General features: G+C 44.6%; 2 protein-coding genes across 2 annotated transcripts in view; one reads left to right on the top strand and one right to left on the bottom strand.

Moving 5' to 3' along the window:
• The window catches only part of MGMT (O-6-methylguanine-DNA methyltransferase), a 167,114-nt gene that overhangs the window by 65,753 nt on the left and 76,361 nt on the right, over window positions 1–25,000 (bottom strand). The gene's annotated exons all lie outside the window — the stretch shown is intronic.
• Window positions 14,043–25,000, top strand: part of LOC137441646 (dolichyl-diphosphooligosaccharide--protein glycosyltransferase subunit 4-like) — a 48,040-nt gene continuing 37,082 nt past the window's right edge. Inside the window, exon 1 of the mRNA XM_068139263.1 lies at window positions 14,043–14,073. Within this exon, the coding sequence (XP_067995364.1) occupies window positions 14,043–14,073 (31 nt within the window). The remainder of the gene's footprint in view (window positions 14,074–25,000) is intronic.

Here is a 25,000-nt window from a genome sequence, read left to right as displayed (position 1 = left end):
TTTTTCAAGGCTTGGTTTTTTTTAACAGACAGCTCTGAGAAACAATAAAAAGACTGTCAGAGTCACCACCAGCCACCACGCTGTGTTTCACCACCTCCTCTGCACACTCCCCAGTACCACCAGCACACTGCCCGCTCCCTTCCTCAAACCAAATTCTAAGTCCCATGGAAAACAAGCTGTTTACTTGGCATTAATTAGAGCAAATAAGATAAAGCAGTCAGCTAGTGAGGTTCCTTCATTTTATCATTGCTCTTGTTTGACTGTTGACAATCTCTGTGGGGTTACTCTGTGTGTCTATGGCAAAATAAATCACATTTGAAGTTATCGCTTCTCGCTCAGGTTTTAATTTGCTGGACTTCATTGGGGGGAAAAAACAACAAAAACAACCCAACACAAACCCCACAACAAAAACCAACAACCATGTGTTTTCTCCCTCAAACATTTGCAATAATTAACAGGATGCCCATCTTCCAGTCCTAATTAATATCTAATCTTACTGGTGCGTGTGCGGAGTATTTTAATATTTCATACTGTTTTATTTCGACGGCGCTTGAGCGAAGGAGACATTGAATTTTATCTGCAGATTAAATTGTTTTAAATCACTGAAGGAAAAATATTACTTCATTTCTCTGTCTTTCCTTGACAATGCAAAATTAAAAGAGTCACTCATTTTTAAAGATCTGTGGGGAAAAAAAAAACATTATAAATGTTCTCTCCTGTTTTTGCTTCATAATGCAGCATTTTGGCTGAGCCATCTGCCCTCCCACCAGCAGCTCTTGATAGAATAGAATAGAACAGAATAGAATAGAATAGAATAGACCAGACCAGGTTGGAAGAGACCTTCAAGATCATCGTGTCCAACCTATCATCCAACACCACCTAATCAACTAACCCATGCAACCAAGCACCCTGTCAAGTCTCCTCCTGAACACCTCCAGTGATGGTGATTCCACCACCTCCCTGGGCAGTCCATTCCAGTGGGCAATCACTCTCTCTGTGTAAAACTTCCTCCTGACCTCCAGCCTGAACCTCCCCTGGTGCAGCCTGAGACTGTGTCCTCTTGTTCTGGTGCTGGCTGCCTGGGAGAAGAGACCAACCTCTGCCTGTCTACAACCTCCCTTCAGGTAGTTGTAGAGAGTGATAAGGTCACCCCTGAGTCTCCTCTTCTCCAGGCTAAGCAGCCCCAGCTCCCTCAGCCTCTCCTCATAGGGCTTGTGTTCCAAGCCCCTCACCAACTTTGTTGCCCTTCTCTGGACACGCTCCAGCAGCAGAGATGACCCCATGGCAGGTTTCTACCACTACAGACTGATTCTTCACCTCATCCCACTAAAACTGGTGGAAATAGTCCAAAGGCACTGCTGGATTCCTATCTTCGATGATCCTTGTGGTCCCTTCCAACCCTGACCATGATACTATACTATATACTATATACTATATACTATATACTATATACTATATACTATACCTATACTATGATACTATGATACACCATGTGAAGACCAGAGGTGCAAAGGCTTTGACTGGGGCTGGAAACCCCTCCAGACAAATTACAGAGATGTGGCCCTGGCACATGCCACTGCAAGAGTCAAAACCAAACTTACTGGATCATAGAATCATGGAATTGGTTTGGTTGGAAAAGACCTCAAGGATGAAGTCCAACCATCAGCCTGAGACCACCACAGCCATTAAACCATACCCCAAAGTGCTGTCACCACTAGGGGTAGTGACTCCACCATCTCCCTGGATAACATTAAAGGTGTCTTCCAAAGAGAATGATGCTCTGATTCAACATAAGCACACCTGAAACCATTACAAGGACACTTCTTCTATGTAATATGAAAAACTCTTCTACACAAGGGGTGCTTAGGAGCCTTCACTTCCCTTATTCCAAAGCTTTACCCTGCAAGGATAGAGAACAGAAACCACATCTCAACCACAGAATCAGGTATTATTGTTATCTGAATACATAAATGTAATAGAATCATGGAATCATAAAATTGTCTTGTTTGGAAGAGACCTTTAAGACCACTGAATACAACCTATCACTGACTGCTGCTATGGCACTGGTGAGGTGTCCATACCAATAGACATGGACATAGTTAAACATCATTCCAGCTCTTGTTGGTAAAATCAATGAATCCAGACATAGTGGAAGTTGGAAGTGACCTCTGGACATCATCCAGTCCAACCCCTCTGTTGAAGCAGGGACACCCACAGCAGCGCGCCCAGGATCACAGTGTCCAGGTGGGTTTGGAATCTCTCCAGAAGAGGAGACTTCACAACCTCTCTGGGCAGCCTGCTTGAGGGCTCCAGCAAAGATTTTCACCATTTTCAGATGGAAAATAACATATGATAATTTTAGATGTTCATGGTCAAATCCTTTCAGAACATGAAATCAAGCTCCCTTCTTTAGGTTCCTCCAGAAGGTAAGTATTGAAAATCAATTGAAGTTTGAGGAGGGCAGATTTAGACTGAAGATTAGGAAGAAATTCTTTACAGTGAGAGTGGTGAGACACTGGAACTGCCCAGGGAGAGTGGGGATGCCCCCTCCCTGGAGATATTCAAGGCCAGGTTGGATGAGGACTTGAGCAACCTGATCTAATGGAAGGTGCCCCTGCCTATAGCAGGATGTGTGTGTGTGTGGAATTGGAACTAGATGATCTTGAAGGTCCCTTCCAATCCAAACCATTCTGTGAGCTTACGAAAATGCCAAAATCTCCTGACAACAACCCTCTGTCCCCATTAATTTCCAGTTCTGAGGTATCTGTTCCATATGAAAAAACATGTTACTGCATAATAAAGCTTGTTACTAAAAGTATTTAATATTCATCATGTTTCAGCAAGTAGCAAATTCTCATTAAAGCAGGCGTGGTGCTTGCACCACTGACTTCCAGGACTCTTCGCTTAGCAAGAACAATGAGCAGCAACATGACTGCGACGCCTTTGTTGGCAGGAAGAATGGGCTCTTGGTAGGGTACTTCTCCTGATAAAGGCATTGTTTGTCTCCTGGCAGTGATGCCACTACACTGTTGTGCACAAAAAAAGGCATCATGGGAATTCCAATTTAAGTACTTAAGGACATACCCAGACACAAGCATGAGCATTCACACACCAACTTCGGTCAGGTAACACCAGGCCAACCCACAGAATTGGAAGTGCTGGGGCAAGACTTGATGATCAGATGATCAAGGTCAGGCTGTGAGGCCACGCTGAGAAAGTTGGGGTTGTTCAGCCTGGAGAAGGGAAGGCTTCAGGGAGGCATTCCAGTGGCCTTTTAGTGTTTGAAAGGGATGATCAGAAAGCTGGGGACAGGATTTTGAGCAAGACTTGTTGTGACTGAACAAGGGGTGATGGTTTGAGCTCAAAGAGGGAGAGAGAAGAGGGACTAGAGAGAAGGGAGAAATGTTTGACACTGAGGGTAGTGAGACCCTGGTCCAGGGAGGTAGGAGATGCCCTGTCCTTGGAACCACTCCAGATTAGGTTGGTTGGGGCTCTGAGCAGCCTGCTCTAGTTGCAGATGCCCCTGCTGACCGCAGAGGGTTGGACAAGATGGTCTTTAATGGTCCCTTCCAACCCAGTGCATTCTATGATTCTATGATTCTAAGGCACAAGGTTTGTAGCACAGCAGGAGAGGAAGCTGGTTTTAAAGAGAAATTCCAGCAATGTTTCACTAAAATATTTATGAATTTTATTTATGGTGAAGTCTAAATAATAACTGACAGGGATAGCAGACAGGATGGATTAATAAATATCAATCCCCTCCTGTCCTGCCACCTTTTCTCCTTGAAGTTTTCTGAAGGCAACCAGACTGCATCAACATGGTCTAATCATGATAATGCATAAGCTACATCACTCTGGACATGTCTCCCAAAATCACTCCCAGAGGCAGGAACCAGTAAGCTGCTCACATGAGCTGCCCTTTCCAGGATACCCAAAAGACAACTGCTCCACGTGCAATGTCCACACCAGTGTGACCATTACAAACCAGATTGAACAGATTCAAATCGGCTTCCAAGGGCAAATAATAATAAGGTTGACAAGACACAGGTGGGGGTTGTTTAAGAGGATTGTCTAGGTGGACCTGCTTTAGCAGAGAGATCAAACTAGATGAACTCCAGAAGCTCTTTCCAACCTCTACTATTCTGTGGCTGTGTGATTCTGTGACCTACAACTGCACGTGGGACAGAAGGGGATGAATGGTTGAACTTGATGACCTTAGAGGTCTTTTCCAAAATTAACAATTCTGTGATTCTATGACCATTCCAACTTTAAGAGCCATACCTCAATTATTTCAAGCCTCAATGGGTGCTTTAAACAACCAAGACAGTCAAAGTGCACATTTCTGCTTAAGAGCATTTCTAGCAGCGAAACCATAAGATTTTGCATTACATGTTGACTTCATAAAATCATTAAATTTAATTTATACCAATCAGCCCAAGGTGAAGGTGCATGAAATTAACTTGATGCAGTACATTCTGTGTTTTATTATGCCATGTGCTTTAAAAGCTGCATTAACAGATCTGTGTCATTGGCAAAAATGAGCCAACTCCTTGGATTAAAACTCAAACACGGTCTTGATTTAGACATATATACATCTACACATGGAACTTCTTTAACCATTCATGTTCCATGGGATAATCCATCAATTGGTCTTGATCATAACCTTCTCAAACACCACAAATAAACCTTAGTGATGCCCCAATTCTCTTATACTGAAACCAGTCACAAACCCTTAATTGATGGTTTGTTGCAATAGGACAAAGCAGTGAAGAGTTAGTGACTATCTTTGACAGCTCCTGGAGCACAGCCGAGATCCCAGAGGATCTGTGAAGATGGGGGAAAAAGGAGACAGGAAGGAATTATGGACCAGTCAAACTTTGATATTGGGAGAGATAATGGAACAAATTATTAAAATATTTATAAGCATCTCAGGTTCACAAGGTCAGAAAACACCAAACAAATCTCATCTTTTTCTTTGACAAGATAATTGGCCTCATGGATAAGAGGGGGCAGCAATAGGGGAATCACATGGTGATTTGATCAGGATTTTTATAAACCTTTGCTGATGACATCCTCATAAAAGGGGGGTGGGGTGGTGGAATCCAATCTGTGTTAGCAGAGGCTAAGGGGGGTGCCAGGAGAAGTTTTAAACAATTTAAGCAGAACTATTACATAGTGGTAGGACTCAATGATCTTGAAGGTCTTTTCCAATCTAAATGATTCTGTGATTAAGAGTTGATTAAGGAGAGTGTAGCCAGAAAATGAAAGGGGGTCCTCCTCCCACTCTGCTCTGCCCTAGTGAAGCCACACCTGGAGTATTGGGTCCAATTCTCAGCTCCCCAGTTCAAGAGAGACAGGGAACTACTGGAGAGACTCCCGTGGAGGCTCCAAAGATGCTGAGGGGCCTGGAGCATCTCTGTGATAGGAAAAGGCAGAGAGATCTGGGGCTGTTGAGCCTGGAGAAGAGCAGCCTGAGAGGGGATCTGATCAATGCTCAGCAAAAGCTAAAGGGTGGGGAACAAGAGGATGGGGCCAGACTCTTTTCAGTGGTGCCCAGTGACAGGACAAGGGGCAATGAGCACACACTGGAACCCAGAAGGTTCCACCTGAAGATGAGGAGAAACATCTTTGGTGTGAGGGTGCCCCAAAGCAGGCTTCTCAGAGAAGTTGCGGTGTCTCCTTCTCTGGAGAGATTCCTAACCCCCCTGGCCATTGTGATCCTGGCAAGCTGCTGTGGGTACTCCTACTTTAGCATGGGGGTTGGACTAGATGATCTCCAGAGGTCCCTTCCAACTCCTACCATGCTGCAACTCCAGTAAAGCCTTTGCATGAAATAGTTTTCACGAGATCACAGAATCACAGAATGCATTTTGCATTAATATTGCATAATAATGTTTACTGAACACAATTGAAAGACCCAGTCTATGTTTTTTACCACCAGTAAGATATACCTCAATATACTAGGATGCCCCAAATCCCTGTTGTCAGACTCTGATGGGCATCACACCTGTAGATTCTGCAATGTTTGGTTAAATCTGAGTTGATTACAGAGCGTAGTTATAAATTCACACCAGCTGTGATACAGCTCAAGCAGCTTATGTGAAAGAATCAGAAATCAAAATTATTTTGACTAATTAAGACAAATAATCCAAACCAGCAACACAAGGGAGTCAAGATCAAGCACAGAAGGCAGCCAGTAGGAAGGGAAAAATCAATTCTACCCCCAGCAAGTGAGTCCCTTCTTTGGTAGGCTGTAGAGATGAAAAAGTCCATGTGTCACGTGCAGAAAAATCACTGAGCTCCTATAGATAGATTCTTTATAGGTCAGGCCTCTGGAGGCAGCATCCTTGGGAAGCTTGGAAAGACATTCACGGCATTAATTCTCTTCATCTTATAAATCCATTTTGGCAGGCTTTGAAAAGCAGCCATGACCCAACCTGTAGTGGTGGCTTCCATGGCCACAAGATCTCTCAGTAGAGCTGCCACCAGTGTGTTGGTGGCAACAATCAGGGGTCATTTGTTATACAGAGGATATTGTCAAACATCATGTTTTCTAGTCCTTGCAAGAGCAGGTCAGGTTGACAATCACACTAACAGCTTGTTGACACAAGTCATCCCTGTGCTGACATTGCTTATGGCAATGAGGACATTAAACCAAACATCTAGATGTGGCTAAAGAGGTATTTATTGCAGTGTGTCATAAAATAGAATCATAGAATCATAGAACCACAGAATGGTAAATGTTGGTAGGGACCTCTGAAGACCAAGTCCAAATCCCCTGACAAAGCAGGATCACCTAGGGCAGGTCACAGGGATGCATCCAGACGGGTCTTAAAGTCTCTGGAGAAGGAGAGTTCATGACACCTCCTAGTCTTCCTCTGGTTTGCTCAGGGACTAGACAGGAGTCAGAAAAGGGAATAGTTTGGGGATATTTGCCAAGTATATCCACTTGGATTCATTCAAAATGAAACTTGTGCAATATAGAAGAAATATTGCCCTATAAATGTACTCTTGAAGCTGCTTGTGGATGGAGAGAAATCATTAGCATTGCTCCTCACTGACAAAAGACTTTGTTCCAAGTGAGTTAGCACTAACTAAAAAAATAATTGTACCTTAAATCCCATAATTGTATCATTTTCCACAGCATCATCCCACTAAGCAGGAACAGCAAGGAGAAGAAAACTTATTGTTAATTAGAAGTCTGTATTTTCCCCACCATGGTTTTGGCCCAGGAGCAGGCAAAACTCCAGGCTCCTACTGCCTACAAAGGAGAAAGTGAAGAGTGATGCACCTACCTGCAGCATCTATGCCACAAGACACTTGAGTCAGGAGGAAAATCTTCATGTTTTAATGCCAGGTAGCTCAATACCAACCATAGCAGATAGAGTCACACCAACAAGACTTACATGACCCTGATCTGAAGTGAAGACTGCTGTCAAACTGAGGGCTGCCAGGACATCATGAGGTTTATGTTGAGGCTCTACAGAGAGACCTAGATAGGCTGGATTGTTGCATAGAGACCTATGAGATCAGGTTCAACAAGGCTAACTGCTGAGTCCTCCACTTGGGTCAAAATAACCCTATCATTGCTCCAGGCTTGGGGCAGAGTGGATGGAAACTGCCTGGTGGAAAAGGGCCTCGAGACATTGGTCAACAGCTGGCTGAAGATAAATCACTGTGTGCTCAGGTGCCAAGAAGGCCAAAGACATCCTGCCTTGGATCAGGAATAATATGACCAGCAGGAGTAGGAAAGTGATTGTACCCCTGTATTAGGCACTGGTGAGATCACACCTTGAATCCTAGGTTCGGTTTTGGGCCCTTCACTACAAGACCATGAGGTGCTGGAGCAGGACCAGAGAAGGGCAACAAAGCTGGTGAAGGGTCTGGAGAACAGGTCTTGTGAGGAGCAGCTGAGGGAACTGGGGCTGTTCAGCATGGAGGAAAGGAGGCTGAGGGGAGACCTTATTGCTCTCTACAACTACCTGAAGGGAGGTTGTAGCCAGGTAGGGGCTGGTCCCTTCTCCCAGGCAACCAGCACCAGAACAAGAGGACACAGTCCCAAGTTGCACCAGGGGAGGTTTAGGCTTGAGGTGAGGAGAAAGTTCTTCACAGAAAGAGTTGTTGGCCTTTGGAATGTGCTGCCCAGGGAGGTGGTGGAGTCACCATCCCTGGAGGTGTTCAAGAGGGGATTGGATGTGGCACTTGAAGCCATGGTTTTGTTAGTCATGAGGTGTTGGGTGACAGGTTGGACTTGATGATCTCTAAGGTCTTTTCCAACCTTATTGATTCTATGATCAAGTGATAGAACAAGAGGAAATATCCTCAAAATGTACCAGGGGAGGTTTAGGTCAGACTTTCAAAAAAAGTTTTCCTGCAAGAGTGGTCAGGCATTGGAACAGGCTGCCCAGGGAGATGGTGGAGTCTTCATCCCTGGAGACGTTCATAAAGCGTGTAGATGTGGCACTTCAGGACCAGATTCTTCTCAGTGGTGTCAAGCGACAGGATGATGGACAACAGGCACAAACTGGAACCCAGGAAGTTCCACTTAAACACCTCTTTGCTACGAGGATGCTGATGCCCTGGAGCAGGCTGTCCTGAGAGGCTATGGACTCTCCTTCTCTGGAGAGATTCCAAACCCTCCTGGACATTGTGATCCTGGGCAAGCTGCTGTTCTAGCAGAGGGGGCAGACTGGATGATATCCAGAGGTCCCCTTCCAACCCTTATCATGCTGGGATTCTAAGATTCTGCTGGGAGCTGCAGGATTCAGCTATGTTTTTGGAGGCAAAGCCCCCATGTCCCTGGGGGTGGTGGTGGCGAAGGCTTGGCCGTTTACAGCAAACCTTACAGAAAACCCACTTAGTAGCAGCTCAAAAGGTCACCTCAGCAAGACAACTTCCATCTCCACCAAAAAGCCATCTCGTAATGCTTGACAAATATTTGGAGTTCTGATTCTCCCAATATGATTTGTCAAAACAACACAGTCTAAAGCATCACTCCCCAAGAAAGCCCCTCTATAAATAGCCTAGCAGAAAAAAGGGAGAGAGGAAGAAAAAAAAAAAGAAAGTAATAAAATAAAATAAAAAATGTTGACTTTATTTGCTGCATGTGAGAGAGGAGGTGAAACCTAAACAAACTTTCAGCACCAGCTGAGTTTACATATTTCAACTCCAGCGGTGCCAGAGTTGCAGCCTTGCTGGCACCACACACACACACACACACACACAAAACCCTAACAAAAAAAGTCCTAGATTGACAAAACACACAGAGTCATAATAAAACCACATCCAGTTAATAACTTTGAGGACTAATGTTAACTCCGAGCACAATGGAGAAGTCTCCTTCAACACAATAAAGCTCTTGATACAATTTACTCTCAGCTCCTTCTCAAAACATTACTCTCTGCCCACAATCACATTCAGATTACCAAATTCCTTTTGTAGTTTTCTCCTAGCTGTGGGAATAAAATAAACCACTTAGATGACAGTAAAGTGTCTGTAAAATATATAACAGCAATAACTCCTGGTGGAAATGCAGCAGATATTTATACAAGAGCCCAAGCGTGGAGCGCTGTGAATAAGGCCAAGGAAGGGGGGGGGGGTTGTTTGCAGACGCCTCATCTGGATGAAGTCCTGCTGCTGATACCTCCTTTCCTGGCTTTAGTGTGGTACCCAACATGAGGTGTCAAGTGATGGAGGAAGCCTTGACAGCTGCAGACCACCAGCATGTGAGCTGGTTGGAAAAGAGAGTGAGCTCCTGATCCTTGGAAGCTTGGGAGAAAAAGCAGAGCACCAAGAAAAGGAAGGATTCACAGATTGCACTGGGTTGGAAGGGCCCCTCAAAGGTCATCTTGTCCAACCCTCCTACAGTGAGCTGGGACACCTCCAACTAGATTGCATTGGCCCCAGGGCAGGGGCTTAGGGATGGGGCCTCAACCTCATCCCTGGGCAACTTGTTCCCGTGTTTCACCACTCTCATTGTAAAGAACGTCTTCCTTATGACCAATCTAAACCTACCCTACTCCAGTTCCTGTAGGTCCCCTTCAGATATTGAAAGGCTGTTCTAAGGTCACCCCAGAGCCTTATCTTCTCAAAGCTGAACAGCTCCAGCTCCCTCAGCCTGTCCTTCTAGCAGGGGTACTATGGCAATGATGATAAACTGGAACCCAGGAGGTTCCATCTGAACAGAAGGAGAAACTTCCTTGCTGTTAGGGTGCTGGAGCCCTGGAGTAGGCTGCCCAGAGAGGTTCTGGAGTCTCCTATTCTGGAGAGATTCTAAACCCACCATTGTGATCCTGGGCAAGCTGATCTGGGTACCCCTGCTTTAGCATGGGGTTTAGAGTAAATGATCTCCAGAGGTCCCTTCCAACATCCACATGCCTGGATTCTGTGAAGAAAGGATCTTTCAGGGTTTACACAATGAAGACATCTGTGCAATTTTTCTCCTAATTTAAAAGATCTCTAGAGGAGGCCAAGTGAAGATGACCATCATGGCCATGACTACATGGAAAGACAGGCTGAGAGAGTAAAAAAGTCAGGAACAATTCCATCTGTGCAAATTGTTACTGTTCTCAGTCCTCTGATGTTGCTTACACAAGCAGCCAAGAAGGAATAGAGAAGGCAAAGTCTCCCAAGACTCCAGTTCTAAAAGTTATTGCACAGAATCATAGAATTGTTTTGGTTGGAAGAGACCTTTAGGATCATCAAGTCCAACTGTTTACCCAGCACTGCTAGGTCACGAGTAAACCATGGCCCTCAGCACCACATCTACTTGGCTCTGAAACCCCTCTAGGGATGGAATCTCCACCACTGCCCTGGGAAGCCTGTTTCAGTGCTAGACAAACCATTGAAGTATCTGGAAATCTATCCCCTGCCCCTGGCTGTGGGGCTCTGCTCTGGCACAGAGCTGTCCAAGCCCATATCATATCAGTTTAAGCTTCATTTCATGACAGATTCAGACCTTTAAAGGTCATCTAGTGCAATCCCCCTGCAGTAAGCAAAGGTATCTCCTACAAAAAAGATGGAGAGGGACTTTATATAAGGGCTTGTAGTGTTAGGATGAGGGGAAATGGCTTTGAGATGGAAAAGGGGAGACTTAGACTGGAGATTGGGAAGAAATGCTTTATTATAAGGGCTGTGAGAAACTGAAGCAGGTTGCCCAGGGAGGTTGTGGACGTGTTCAAGGCCAGGTTGGACAGAATGCTGCACAACCTGGATGGGTGGGAGGTGTTTTCGCCCATGGAAGGGGGGTTGCCACATGAACCATTCTATGATCTGCAACTATCTACAACTACCTGAAGGGAGGCTGTGGACAGGTGGGGGTTGGTCTCTTCTCCCAGGCAACCAGCACCAGAACAAGAGGACACAGTCTCAAGCTGTGCCAGGGGAAGTTTGGGCTTGAGGTGAGGAGAAAGTTCTCCCAGAAAGAGAGTTGTTAGCCATTGGAATGTGCTGCCCAGGGAGGTGGTGGAGTCACTATCCCTGGTGGTGTTCAAGAGGGGATTGGACGTGGCACTTGAGGCCATGGTTTAGTTAGTCATGAGGTGCTGGGTGACAGGTTGGACTTGATGATCTCTGAGGTCTTTTCCAACCTCATTGATTCTATGATTTTCTATTCTATATCAGGTTATCAGGAGAAGGAGCTTTTGTCCAGATTTCTCTGCCACCCAGTACCACACCTTAGTGCACCAAAGCAAAGTTGGGGTTGGACTCTGTGATCTTCAGACGTCCCCTCCAACCCCTACCATTCTGTGAAAGCAAAGCAGAAATACTTCTCATGGAGCAAAGGGAGATGCTTATTCTATGCTCAGCACTGGAGGGATGGATCTGGACCAAATTCTGAAGCAACAGTTCCCCAGGCAGACACTCCCCTTCCTGCAGCTCATGAAACTGCCTTACTCTAACCACCAGCCACACCTGTCTGCAGCTGGAGACCACAGCCAAAACCCTGCTCACAGGCTTTGCTGCAGTGACAGGAGTCAGTAGGGTCTTTCTACGATCAGAGAACAAATGCATTAATTTGGATATATAAAAAGTTACATCAAATTTGAGGTTGGCCAATGTAAATCAAATGCCCTAATGAACGAAGAAGCCCTGGACAAGCACATTATTATGTGCGTTGTGGGGAATGTACCCTTCCAGCATCACTCACTGGTTACATCTTTCCACTTATGTTTAAATATGTTCTCAAGGAATTTAACCAATTCCTTAATTCCTCGATGAAAGAAATTAAGTTTCTAGATCTAAACCGACATTTTTAAAGCTGAAAAGAAAGAAAAAAGAAAGAAAGAAAATATTGGTGGATATGCTACAGCAGATACTGGCTTCTCACAGAATCATAGAATGGAAGGGGTTGGATGGGAATTGTGGAGACCATCCAGTCCAACCCCCCTGCTGAAGCAGGGAGACCTACAGCAGCTTGCCCAGGATCACAATGCCCAGCTGGGTTTGGAAGCTCTCCAGAGAAGGAGACTCCACAACCTCTCTGGGCAGACTGATCCAGGGCTCCAGCACCCTCACACCAAACAAGTTTCTCCTCATCTTTAGGTGGGATCTGATCGTTTCCAGTTTGTGCTCATTTCCCCTTGTCCTGTCACCAGGCACCACTGACAAAAGTCTGGCTCCATCTTCTTGCTACCTACAGGTGTTTTATCTTGCTTAGCACTGAGAAGATGCTGCAGCCCTCTCAGGCTCAACAGCTTCAGGTCTCTCAGCCTTTCCTCCTCACAGAGATGCTCCAAGCTCCTCAGCCTCCACTGGACTCTCTCCAGTATTTCATGGCCCTGAACTGGACCCAGTACTCCAGCTGTGACCTCACTAAGTCAGAGTAGAGGGGAAGAAGAACCTCCATTGACCTTAATGCTAATTAAGAATGCTAATTCTTAGTGATGGCTGAAATATCTTGTGAACCAAGACACTGGAAAGAGTGTTATTATTAAGGTAAGTTCAAAATACCACCCAGAACCCTTCTGCTTTTCCCCAGCCCATCCATGACCACTCCTGGAAGGTGGTGATAGGCAGGAGGGGCTAGGCAGGGCTTTTCCAACCCAAAGCATTCTATAAGTTGCAGGAACAGAGGCAGTGATGTGAAAACTGGAGCCGTGGCTATAATCCCAATACCACTGGACACAAAGAGACCCTGAAGAGCTGTAAGTCTGGCAGCCAAATGTAAACACTGCAGGAGTAACTTGAACCCCTGTAGACTTCACACCTTCATAATGTTCTACCACAAGTTCTCCATGGCCAAGAAACACCGTTAGGCTTTTTGGGTCTAACGATTCCTTGCGACCAACGGGACGCGTGGCACAAGAAACGATGGAAGCTGTTGTTAGGAAACAACAAGACTTCAAATCCCCAATTAAAGCAAAGGCTGATGGACATTTTGACGTCCAGCAGAATCAGTCACCTCCTAAATTTCAATGAGCGGGTTTTAACAATCTTCACAAACGGTTCTTCAACTTTTTCTTGCTGCACGTTAGTCTCCGAGTTGGAAACCCTGGAACCACACATGGGCTTTCTGCATAAAATATCACCTTATCTCTGAATAAGCAAACTATTTGAACTCCCCAGAGCTATTTAGCTAACCACTTGCTGTGACCTCTGAATTCTTCTCCTGAGTTATATTTTTATGTGCTATATAAAGGTACTGTTATGTTACTGTTTTTATTCTAGGTGCCAAAAAGGACAAGTTTACTGCCAAATGCTCGCTCTGTGTCATTCTTTTTTTATTTTCCCTCTCTTTTCTTTTTATTTCTGGAAGGCTTCATGGACTCAGCAGCCTAATTTGTTTTTAATTCACACGTGAATGGCTTGTGAAGAAAATCACATCCAGTATGAAGCGAAAAAATAAACAAACCCATGATATTTGGAGAAAACGATCAATGGCCAGAAGTGTCACCCAGCTGGCATGACTGGAAAGCACTGTAACAGCGCTGAGAAGCCTTCTTCCTGGTGTTAGGTTTTTTTTAACATGTTACTTGTATTTATTAACAAGATGGCAGTGTTTTGGAGATGCCTATCATGAAGGTCCTGCAGCACAGGCAGGGATGCCAGCTGAAAGCCTATACCACGAAAAAGGTAAGCTCTAGCATGTCCATCTCCAGGCATGGGAGGTCTTGGCAGCAGGGCTCAGAAAAAAAGAGCTTCTCAATGGAAGCAAAACCATAATGCCTATCTCCAGCATCAGCACCTTTCCAACATCACCTCACTGGTTGATAGAAGTCTGCAATTAAAGAAAACAAAAGGTTTATTTAATCTACAGCTTCAGCTGATGCTTAATATTAACGTATTAACTTTTGGACCTCTCACTCCAAGGACATCGAGGTGCTGAAGCACATTCAGAGAAGGGCAATGAAGCTGGTGAAGAGTGTAGAGCACAAGTCTTGTGAGGAGCAGCTGAGGGAACTGGGGCTGTTCAGCCTGGAGAAAAGGAGTTTGAGGGCAGACCTTCTGGCTCTCTACAACTCCCTGAAAATGAGACTCTAGTGAGGTGGAAATTGGTCTCTTCTCCCTAGTTACATGTGATAGGATAGCTATTGCTGAGCATAGAGAAGACTCCCTCTCAAGCTGCTCTAAACAGATCTCTCAGCCTCTCCTCCTCACAAAGATATTCCAGTCCCTTCAGCACCTTCATAGCCTCCCCTGGGCACTCTCCACTGCTTCCCTGTCTCTCTTGAACTGGGGAGCTAAGATCAGCACACAATACACTAGCTGTATCCTCACCAGAACAGAATAGAGGGGAAGGAGAACCTCCCTTGACCTGCTGGCCACCCTCTCCTTAATGCACCCCAGGTTACCCATTAGCCCTCTTGGTCACAGGAGCACATTGCTGGCTTCTGGGGAGCTGTACTGCTCACTGCATTAATCTGAGGCAGGCAATAGGAGGATGACACAAGGCAAACTGCTAGCAGGCAAAAGATCAGTAATTGGGGTGCTCTCAGAAGGTAAGAGAATGTGGAAAATCAGACTGAGCTAGATCCATGGTGCTGATAGACTGGGTTTCAATAGGCTACCAGGGAGGCTGTTATCTGTTAGCTTTTCACATCCATAATGAGAATTAATTGAAATAAAAGTGGAACTACATCTCACAAGGCGTTAATGAAGGAACACAATAAGAACAGATTTTGACTGAAACCTGTGTAACACTGCAGAAAATGGGCTTCCCACAAAAGTCCTACTATCAACATTTCTGAATAATTAACTGGGAAATAAAAGCAGGCTCAAGGTTAGCAAGGTTCCTTCAATGCTCTCGGAATAATTCACAATATTCCACGACTTCCAGTGCAACGCTGCACTTGGGCTTGTCTGTCACATCAGACCCAGCTGACCTAGGGAAGCACAGAAATAGAGGAGAACAGTAAAACATCATCTCCTACAAGAAAATAAAACTCAAACATAGTCAAGAGATGAAAACGCAATTTAATGTGCGCTCCTGAGGGATGGAAAAGGAAACACGGGAAAGGTTTATTGCATTGGATTGGTGGAATGAGATGCAAAAGGCAGATGAAAGCTTCCATTTCAGCTCTGAAAAAGCTCACGCTTTGGAAACGTGAGGCTCTGCAACGAGCAACACTGAGGTCTGGTGTCAATTTAAATGCACTGAACACCAGGAAAATGCCCCCAACTAAGGCTTCAAACTTGTACAGCACATTTCCACTCAACCCAACTAGATTGCCTGTCACATCTGACATGGCTTGTCAAAAGTTATCCTTCACTGCTCATGGGCAACATGGAGGGTCAAAAGACCAAATACAATGGTCCAACCCATCCCATTTTTTTTCCTTCAGAGCAGCAGATATTGAACTCGAAGATGACAAGACAGAGCAGGTTGAAGGGGCTGCCAGAGAAAGAGAAGCTGTCCAGAGGTGCTGATCTGAAGGAGAAAAACCAGCCGGTCTGTGCATGTCATGGCCGGGGCTCAGGCGCTGACAGTCTCACACAAAAGGGGAGTGAAAAGCTGAGAAACTTGAAGTGGCCTTTTGAAAAACCATCTCAGCCGTTAAGAAAGGAAAGAGGCGCTCACCCGGGAACGCGAAATGCACCACAGAAGGGACTGAAGGGGAGATGGTGTCCCCTGTTCCCTTAATCTGCATCCATATGGACCAGGGCTGACTGTGTACTCTGAAACACAAATTCTCATTTTCACCGTTTTCTCACTCACAGCTTCTTTAGAGGAATAAAACCCTGAAATGAACAGCTGAACAAAGCAACACCTTTCAAAAGCAGCTCAGAAACCTTGATCAATCTTTTCGAGCCAGCCTCACTCCCTCTGACAGGAGACATGAAATGATAATTTATGGAAAAGCGATTTATTAATCGCTGCAAACACAGAAGGGGCCATAAGCCTGTTCCAGTTAGTAGCCTTATGCTGGTTTGAATGGACAACTGCAGTGATTTGCCACAGTTATCATCACAAAAGATGCAGCTGTGAGTTGCAGTGCATCCTGATCCCTCTTTACCTCTCACAGACTGCTTTGGGTGGAAAGGACATTTAAATGTCCATCTAGTCCAAGCCCCCTGCAGTCAGCAGGACATCTGCTACCAGAGCAGGTTGCTCAGAGCCCTAAACAACCTGACCTGGAATGGCTCCAAGGATGGGGCATCTACCATGTCTCTAGACAGCCTGGGCCAAGCTCTCACCACCTTCAGTGTCAAACATTTATTCCTTCTCTCCAATCTGACTCTCCCTCTTTGAGTTCAGACCATCACCCCTCATCTTGTCACAACAAGCCCTGCTAAAAAGTCTTTCCCCAGTTTTCTGATTGGCCCCTTGAAGCACTACATGGCCAATAGGTCACTCTGGAGCCTTCTCTTCTCCAGGCTGAACAAGCCCAACTCTCAACCTGGCCTCCCAGCATAGTCCTCTGGCTCCACTCCAACAGGTCCATGTCTCTCCTTTGCAGAGGACTCCAAAGCTGGCCCCAGCACTGTAGCTGGATATGCTTCAAATGCATCAGCAAGGAGATGATGAGATCCTCAGCCTCTGGCATGCAGATGGGTAACACATGGCGAGTGACTGCCCTGAGAAACAGCCACAACCATGGGTTAATAATGGGGTATTTCCACCCTTAATCCTTTTTTATGTTGTTGTCTTTGTGCTTTAATTATCTCAAAAGCAACATCAACTTAAATTAATGAGGGAATCCAGAGCTGCCACTACCAAGCAGATGCAGAAAGTTCACATTTGCCAGTGGTGGCTGCGGACACCAGAGTGACATTTAATTCAAGGGTGGCTAAAAACATGCACTCAAATATGAAAGCTTATAAATATATGAATATTTTCACAATAATTGAAGATAAAAACTAAATTTTAAGCTTTAAAAAATTATTTTTAGACTACTTTTATTTTGGTTGGATGTCTTCATTTAATCTACCAAGTGTCCCAAAGAATTTTAGCACTTCCGAGGTACTTGAGTGCACTCTTTTCTTTCACAGGTTTTTTGGTTGATTGTTTCTGGGTTTTGGTTTTTTGGAGTGGCTGCTGTCCTTCAGATCACTTACATGCATATATACATTACTAGAGATTATCTACTTCACCTTGCTTGCATAAATGATCCTCATGAATGAAAAAAAGCTAATATTTCAGACATTTTAAAGACCTTAATCTTCAGTTAAGAAGCCAAAAGGAAAAAAAAATAAATAAATCTAATTTCCTAGGCTCAGTTCCCATATTTGCCTTTTCTGCCCCCAATACCTCTCCCTGGGTCAGAAGGTGAGGATGTGGAGATGTCCAGTTCCTTCCCACCACCTGCCATGGACCTGCCTGCCCCACCAGCTTCACTTCCCTTTGACATCTCGAAGCTCTTGTCGTATTCATGAGTTGCAATTTAATTCAAGTGCACTCGAGTTCCAGCAAACACAAAGCAGCCAAGAGCGTGGTGGCAGCTCCATGTGAGGAGGGGAAATGGGTAAATATCACCGCGGCAGCCGGCGTCAGGAGGTAACCTGCCCACACATACACCAGCCCAATTAGCCCAGGCAAATCAAGCTTTTATTCCCCAAAGGGCTAAAGGAAGTCTTAGAGATGCTCTCCACCATCCATCCTGAGATGAAGCTACGGCGAGAAAGGCTGAGAGACCTGGGGCTGTTTAGTCATGAGAAGAGAAGGCTAAGAGGGGATCTTATTAACGTCTATAAATATCTAAGGCGTGTGTTTGGAGATGAAAGTGACAGCTTCTTTTCAGTGATACCCTGTGACAGGACAAAGAACAAAGGGTATAAGCTGGGACACAGAAAGTTTCACCTCAACATGAGGAGAAACTACTTTACTGTGAGGGTGCAGGAGCCCTGGATTAGGTTGCCCAGAGAGGTTGTGGAGTGTCCTTCTCTGGAGCCTTTCAAAACCTACGTTGATGTGTCCCCGTGTGTTGCCCTAGGGGTCTGGCTTTGGCAGGCTGGTTGGGCTGGATGACCTCTCAAGCTCTTTTTGCACCACTAACATTCCATGATTCTATGATACTCTGTGGTCCAGCACGATCTACGCAGCAACAAGTTTAAAAGGTAGAATCACCACCTCAAAAAAAAAAAAAAGAGGAAATTTGGAAGAGCAAAGGATGAATAACATGAATTTTACTGCTGGAGACTCAAAGTGGTTCTCTGTAGTGTGGTAAAACATGGAAGGGAACAGTCTTACTTCTGAGGGCAGAGGATGAAGCACCTTTACCTTGCACTACCTGCGCATGACTGAAAACCCACCTCCTGAAGTGCTATAATGGCCTTTGTGTCTTCAAAACAGCATGAAGAAATCTTTAAGATAAAAAAGTATATATATAAAAAGATCTAGAGAAAAAAGGAATTCCCAACTTAAAAAGAGTTACTGAAAGAATATTAAACAGCACTACCTGTAGTGCTGGGTCCAGCTCTGGAGTCCTCAGCAAAAGAAGACTGTGGAACTTTGGAGCAGCTCCAGAGGAGGCCACAAGAAGGGTGTGACGGCTAGAACCACTCTGCTGTGAGGACAGGCTGAGAGAGTTGGGGTTGTTCAGCCTGGAAAAGAAGCTCTGAAGAAAACATTATAGTTTAAAGGCTTCCAAACCCCAAATTACCAAATTTAAGATATTTAATTATCCAGTCTCTTCCCCCAGGAACAAACAATAGGACAGGGGGAAACAGCCTCAATTTGCATCAGGCTAAGGTTGGGTTGGCTATGAGGAAGAATTTCTTCCCCAAAAGACTTGTCAAGGCCTGGCCCAGGTTGCCCAGAACAGTGGTAGAATCTCCACCTCTGAAGAGGTTTCAAAGCTGTGGAGATGTGGTGCTGAGGGTCATGGTTTAGTGGTGAGCTGGCAGTGCTGGGTTAACAGCTGGACTTGATGATCTTAAAGGACTCTTCCAACATAAACAATTCTATGATTTTATGAGCAAAAGAACATACACTTTTTATGATGCACATCTTATGAGGAAAGACTGAGAGACCTGGAGAAAAGCAGCCTGAGAGGTTATCTTCTCAATGCCCAGAAAGAAGTAAAGGACCTGTGGGGGGTCAAGAGGATGGGGGCACACTCTACATCGTGGTGCCCAGCAACAGGACAAGGGGCAACGGGCACAAACTGGAACCCAGGAGATTCCATCTGAACACGAGGAGAAAATTCTTTTTTATAAGGGTACTGGAGCCCTGGAGCAGGCTGCCCAGAGAGGTTGTGGAGTCTCCTTCTCTGGAGAGATTCTAAACCCACCTAGACATTGTGATCCTGGGCAAGCTCCTGTGGGTGACCCTGCTTTAGCAGGGGAGTTGGACTGGATGATTTCCAGAGGTCTCTTCCAACCCCTACAATTCTATGATTCTATGAGTCTATGATTCCATGGTTCTATGATCCTATGGTTCTATGATTAAAAATGCTGTTATTTCTGAGCTGACAAAACCTGGCTAAAATCTGTGGTCCTTTAATGCTACTGCAGCTCTTCACCACCTCCCACAGCTGCCCAAGCCCAAGTGGAGGAGCCCACCTCTGCAATCATACCACCTCCACAGAGCGCTCCAGGCTAAGCACTGTGTACATATCAGTAAATTCAACAGCCTCTTTAACATCCCACGACGAATTACTGACAAGTCATTTTTTGCTCCATATTGCAAGTCAATGTGGCAACCCTGGGTTGTTGGTTTTTTCTTGCTATTACAAACATGTGCTGTACCTCAGCTCGGAGCAGTTTGGATGCTGATACAAGATTCATAATGGCTGTCAGAATCTGCAATTTTTCCTTTTGTTTTATGAGGTCAGGCAATATTACCTGCACTGATGTATTCCATTTCCCCAGCTGAAAACCTTCTCATTTGAGCACGACAGGTTGAGGGAGTCATGATTTTACAAACCTAACGCGTGAAACACGGCGTAAGGGGGGCAGGTGCCTAACCCCACGTTCTCCTTTTGCTCTTGTCCACTGGCAACAGTAAATTAAACTGTCAAAAATGGAATTGTCCTGTCATCAACAAAGCTAGAGCTTCTTGAGGATTGCAACATCAGAAAGATTTCTAATTCTGCATTTCCCTGCACCTGGAATTTCATCAGGAGCTCACATTTGGACCACGGTGAAAAGCCATCTGGGAGACACTGGTACCACGAGCTCCCTGGAAGCCTTGATGTGACATTTGCAAAGATGGAAATTAATGAACCAAATGGGCAAGTTATTTCTACTTATTTATTTACTTATTTATATGAAAGCATTTGGCATGAGGTCCTCACCTCATAAATTGCTCCACAGCCTGGAGTGGGACAGGGATCCTAATGGGTTAGGACATGGGGCATGTGGCTCATTACTACCTGCATAAAAGCACCAAAATTCAAACATGTCTCAAGGCATTAATAGCACAGGGAAGTGGACTTGAGCTCCAGATCATAGAAGTGTTTTGGTTGGAAGGTATCTCGAAGATGGAGTCCAACCTTCGACCTAACATGACCATGGCCATTAAACCATGTCCCAATGAGCTGTATCTACACAATTCTTGAACACTTCTGGGAACAGTGACTCCATCACCTCCCTGGGCAACCTATTCCAAAACTTTGGGGTTCCACAGCAAAGATCAAAAGCACGCCCGAGAAGTTTTCTTTCCCATTTAATGGGTTTCATTCCAATAAGTTAGTGGCAGAAAGAATCAGTTCTTTGGACTGTAAATCCAGGTCACCTCACTTCAAAACTGGAATAGTCAAACCTTTCATCATACAGTTCTCCAAGGCTCATTTTAAAGGAGTATGATTAACTACAATCTTCATTTCAGGATTTAAAGGTGGTTTCAGATTTCACTTGAAGCCAACTTCTACTTTTTTCAAACGTGCTTTAGGTAAGTTTTGAGTCTAAGAAGGACATCAAACTGTTGGAGTAGATCCACAAAGATGATCAGAGGGCTGGGACATCTCCACTATGGGAACAGGCTGGGAGAGTTGGGGCTGGTCAGCCTGGAGAAGAGAAAGCTGTGAAGAGACCTTATAGCAACCTTCCAGTACCTGAAGGGATCTAGAAGAAAGCTGGGGAAGGACTTTTCACAAGGGCTTAGGCTAATAGGGAGACGATGGCTGGAGGAGGAAAGATTTAGACTGGATAGTAGGAAGAAATTCTTTATAGTGAGGGTAGTGAGACACTGGAACAGGTTGCCCAGGGAGGTTATGTATGTCCCCTCCCTGGAGGCGTTCAAGGCCAGGTTGGATGAGGCCTTAAACAATCTGTTCTAGTGGAAGGTATGTCCCTGCCCATGGCAGGGCAGAACTAGATGATCTTTAAGGTCCCCTCCAACCCAAGTCTTTCTATAAATCTATGACTCCTTCAGGTCTCTTTCAACCTAACCCATTCTATGAACCTATAAAGTTCCTAACTTTGTGTATTACAGCCAAGTACAAACTGCTCAGAGAATAAGATGTTTCACAAAATGAATAAAATATCATCAAAATCTTGTTTAAATGTGTACAGAACTAAGCAGAAGTGTGATACAAATTACCACCAGGAAAGCATATCCTTTGATATGCTGATAAACAAGGGGGAAAAAAAAAGGCTCGTTATTAATTCAACGCAGCAATCGCCTTTTGCTTTAGATTACCTCTCAAAAAATTCCTAACTTATCAATCATTAAAGTGTGGACAGAAAGTTAAATTGAGATAAGAAATCATTTCACGCAGCTTAATGCAGTCCAAGTGCCTCAATATTCCTTTATTAATTCTCATTTAATATCACTTTAAATTGCCGCCATTATTATCCTACCGCCTACGAAAGGCTCCCTGTAATTAGTCTGCATTAAGCCCTTTTTATTTAGAAGGAGCCAAATAAACAAACCCACTTTAATTACCTGGGTGCCACAATATTGATCTGTGCATCCCATTTGAACAGGGACCTGATTTTCCCCTTTCCAAGCAGGAGGGGTGGCTGAGCATGCTCTGGCAGGAACGGCAGCACGGGGATAAAAGGAGGAGGCGGGGATGACTTTGGGAAGGCACCAAAGAACCAAAAGTCAAGGAAGGCTGGGAATCTTCTCCCTCCCAAGCCTTGTTCTCTCCCACTTCAGCACACGGTGTTAACGACAGACAAAATTTGAGGTCATTAAGTAGAAACGGGGATTGAAAGGGAGACAGGCGGCTCTTGCCGGCGATGCCGATGTCAGCATTTCAAGTACTCTCCTAATCCCACACTGCAAGTTTCAACGTTATTGTCTCAATTTAACTTGCATTAGTACCTAGCACCTTGATTACACTGTTGGGGTGGTAATCTTCGCCTGCATATGCCATCATTACTTATGTCAAGCCTCTCGAGTTGTTATGAATACTATGTTGTTTTACGAGAGAGAGGAAATTAGTGCCAGTCCCCCAGAGTTTTGGGTGCTTAACACTGAAGCACTACACAGCCCTCTCAAATCCCACAACAAATCCTTGTTTAGTGCCACACAGAGATAAGGACTTTGCAGCAACATCCCAGCATAAATAACCCGCATCCTTCTTTAGGCAGAAAATGTCAAAAAAAACCCCCAACCACCCAAATCTCTCTCTCTTGTGTTTTTATTTTTGTGCCTTTTTCACCCAAAGCATGTGGAGTGGTGAATCAAATAGGATGTCCCACATTAAAGACAACAAAACCTTTCCAAGGATCCTCTCAAAATGCAAGGTTTGAAGTTTCTTTTCCCCCTCTATCCCCCCTCCCCTGTTCAAATGCAGGTTTTTGAGGCTTTCTTAATAAAAATTAACTTCTCCAACCCCCTTCCTGTATTATGACTATTTTTTTTTTGGGGGGGTGTCTTTTCCACCCAAAGCACATTGAGCAGTGAATCACACAGGATGTCCCACCTAAAGCACAACAAAACCTTTTAAAGGATTCTCTCAAAATGTAGACTTTTGAGGCTTTTTTTTCTCTCAAAATGCAGGATTTTGAGGCTTTTTAAACAAACAAAAAAAACTTCTCCAAGCCCCCTCCTGTGTTTTTTTTATGGGGCGTTTTTTGGGTGTCCTTTCCACCCAGAGCGCATGAAGCGGCAAATCACAAGGGATGTCCTGTGTTAAGCACAATAAGATCTTTTTAAGCATTCTCTCAAAATGTGTTTTATTTATCTTTCCCCCTCCCAAAATGCAGTTGTTTCAGGCTTTCTTAATAAAAATGAACTTCTCCAACCTCCCTCCTGTATTATTATAATTAGGGGTTTTTGGGGGGGTGGGGAGCGGGTGTCTTCTCCACCCAAAGCGCTTTGAGCTTTGAATCGCGCAGGATGTCCCACGTTAGGACAACATACACCACAACAAGCCCCTTTTTTTTAAGGATCCTCTCAAAATGCGGGGTTTTTTGAGGCCTTCTTTAATAAAAATGAACTTCTCCAACCCAACGCAAAGGCTCTGTATTAAGATGAGCCTTCCCTCTGGAGTGCAATAAAGGGAGGAATTGTTGCCGCGCACGCATCGCCTTCTCAGTGTTTTCTTAAACATGATCCACTATGCTGTTGAAAAGAATTATTTTACAGTATTGGAAAGGATTTCTCTTTATTTTTTTTCCCCCCTTCTTTTTTTTTTTCTTTTTTTGCATTGTCTGTTTATTCTGTTTACACAGCAAATGAAACCTTTGATATGAAGAGGTGAACTCCCCAGGGAGGGAAAGAAATTCAGGAATGATGTACAGATGGGGACAAGGGGCCGGCGGAAAGCGAATATAAATTAACGTGCCCTCAACAGCCACATCTGGAGCAGAACAGGGCCAGATAAATAATTCTGACATTAAAAAAATGAAAGATCAAGCCCTATAAAGAGCACAATAAGTTTCCTTTAATGATAATACTCCATGTTATAATTGAAGCGACACCTGAAATAAAGACAGTTCTATATATTTTAGCCCAAATCTTTCTCAATTTTCTGTTTTGAGGCTGTTTGCGAGGACAGCACAACAAAAAAAAAAAAGGATGCCCTACGTTGATTGCAAAAGTTCCCCTAACAACAAAAAAATCTGCCTCCTGAGGTTGACTGAACATCTTTCTGCATGAAAAACAGTCTCAGTGGGCTTGCTTTTCCAAACCTGGACTTGTACCAAAAAATGTTTTGTTTGTGGTGGTGTTTTTTTTTTCCTTTTCTTTTTCCTTTTTCTAGCTTTAAAATATACATATTTAATTTTGTTAAAAATTAATATATCTCTTAAAAGAGCCAAGTGTTTAATCGTGGTATCCCTCTAGCAGTAGAGAAGCCGTGGCAGGTAGCTGAGCATTAAAGAATAAAAAGGATGGGGGGAGGGAAACTAAAATCCCCCAAACCAGTCAAACAAAAATAATAATTGCAATCCCATTTGTTTCCTTTCTTCTGCCTCATTTGCCAACCTTACCTCCATGATTTCACTTGGGCAAAAAAAAACAAAACCAGGGAAATTTCATCTCCTGCAGTGATTTTACTTACCCATATTAGTGGGGCTGGGAAGGGATGCTGGGGTCCAGAAAGAGAGGCTGGGGTCCAACAGACATGCTGGGTGAGGCAGCAAAGGATGGTGGGGTCCAAGAAGAGATGCTGAAGGAGCCTGGCAGGGATGCTGAGGTTAGGGGGTACATAGGCAGGGATGTTGG

The sequence above is a fragment of the Melanerpes formicivorus genome, unplaced genomic scaffold, assembly GCF_026170545.1.
Source record: "Melanerpes formicivorus ecotype bairdi unplaced genomic scaffold, bMelFor1.0.p_v2 SCAF_6, whole genome shotgun sequence".
In the NCBI taxonomy this organism is placed as follows: domain Eukaryota; kingdom Metazoa; phylum Chordata; class Aves; order Piciformes; family Picidae; genus Melanerpes; species Melanerpes formicivorus.
Note: the sequence above shows the minus strand (reverse complement) of the source record. Positions and strands in the feature narration are given on the sequence as shown.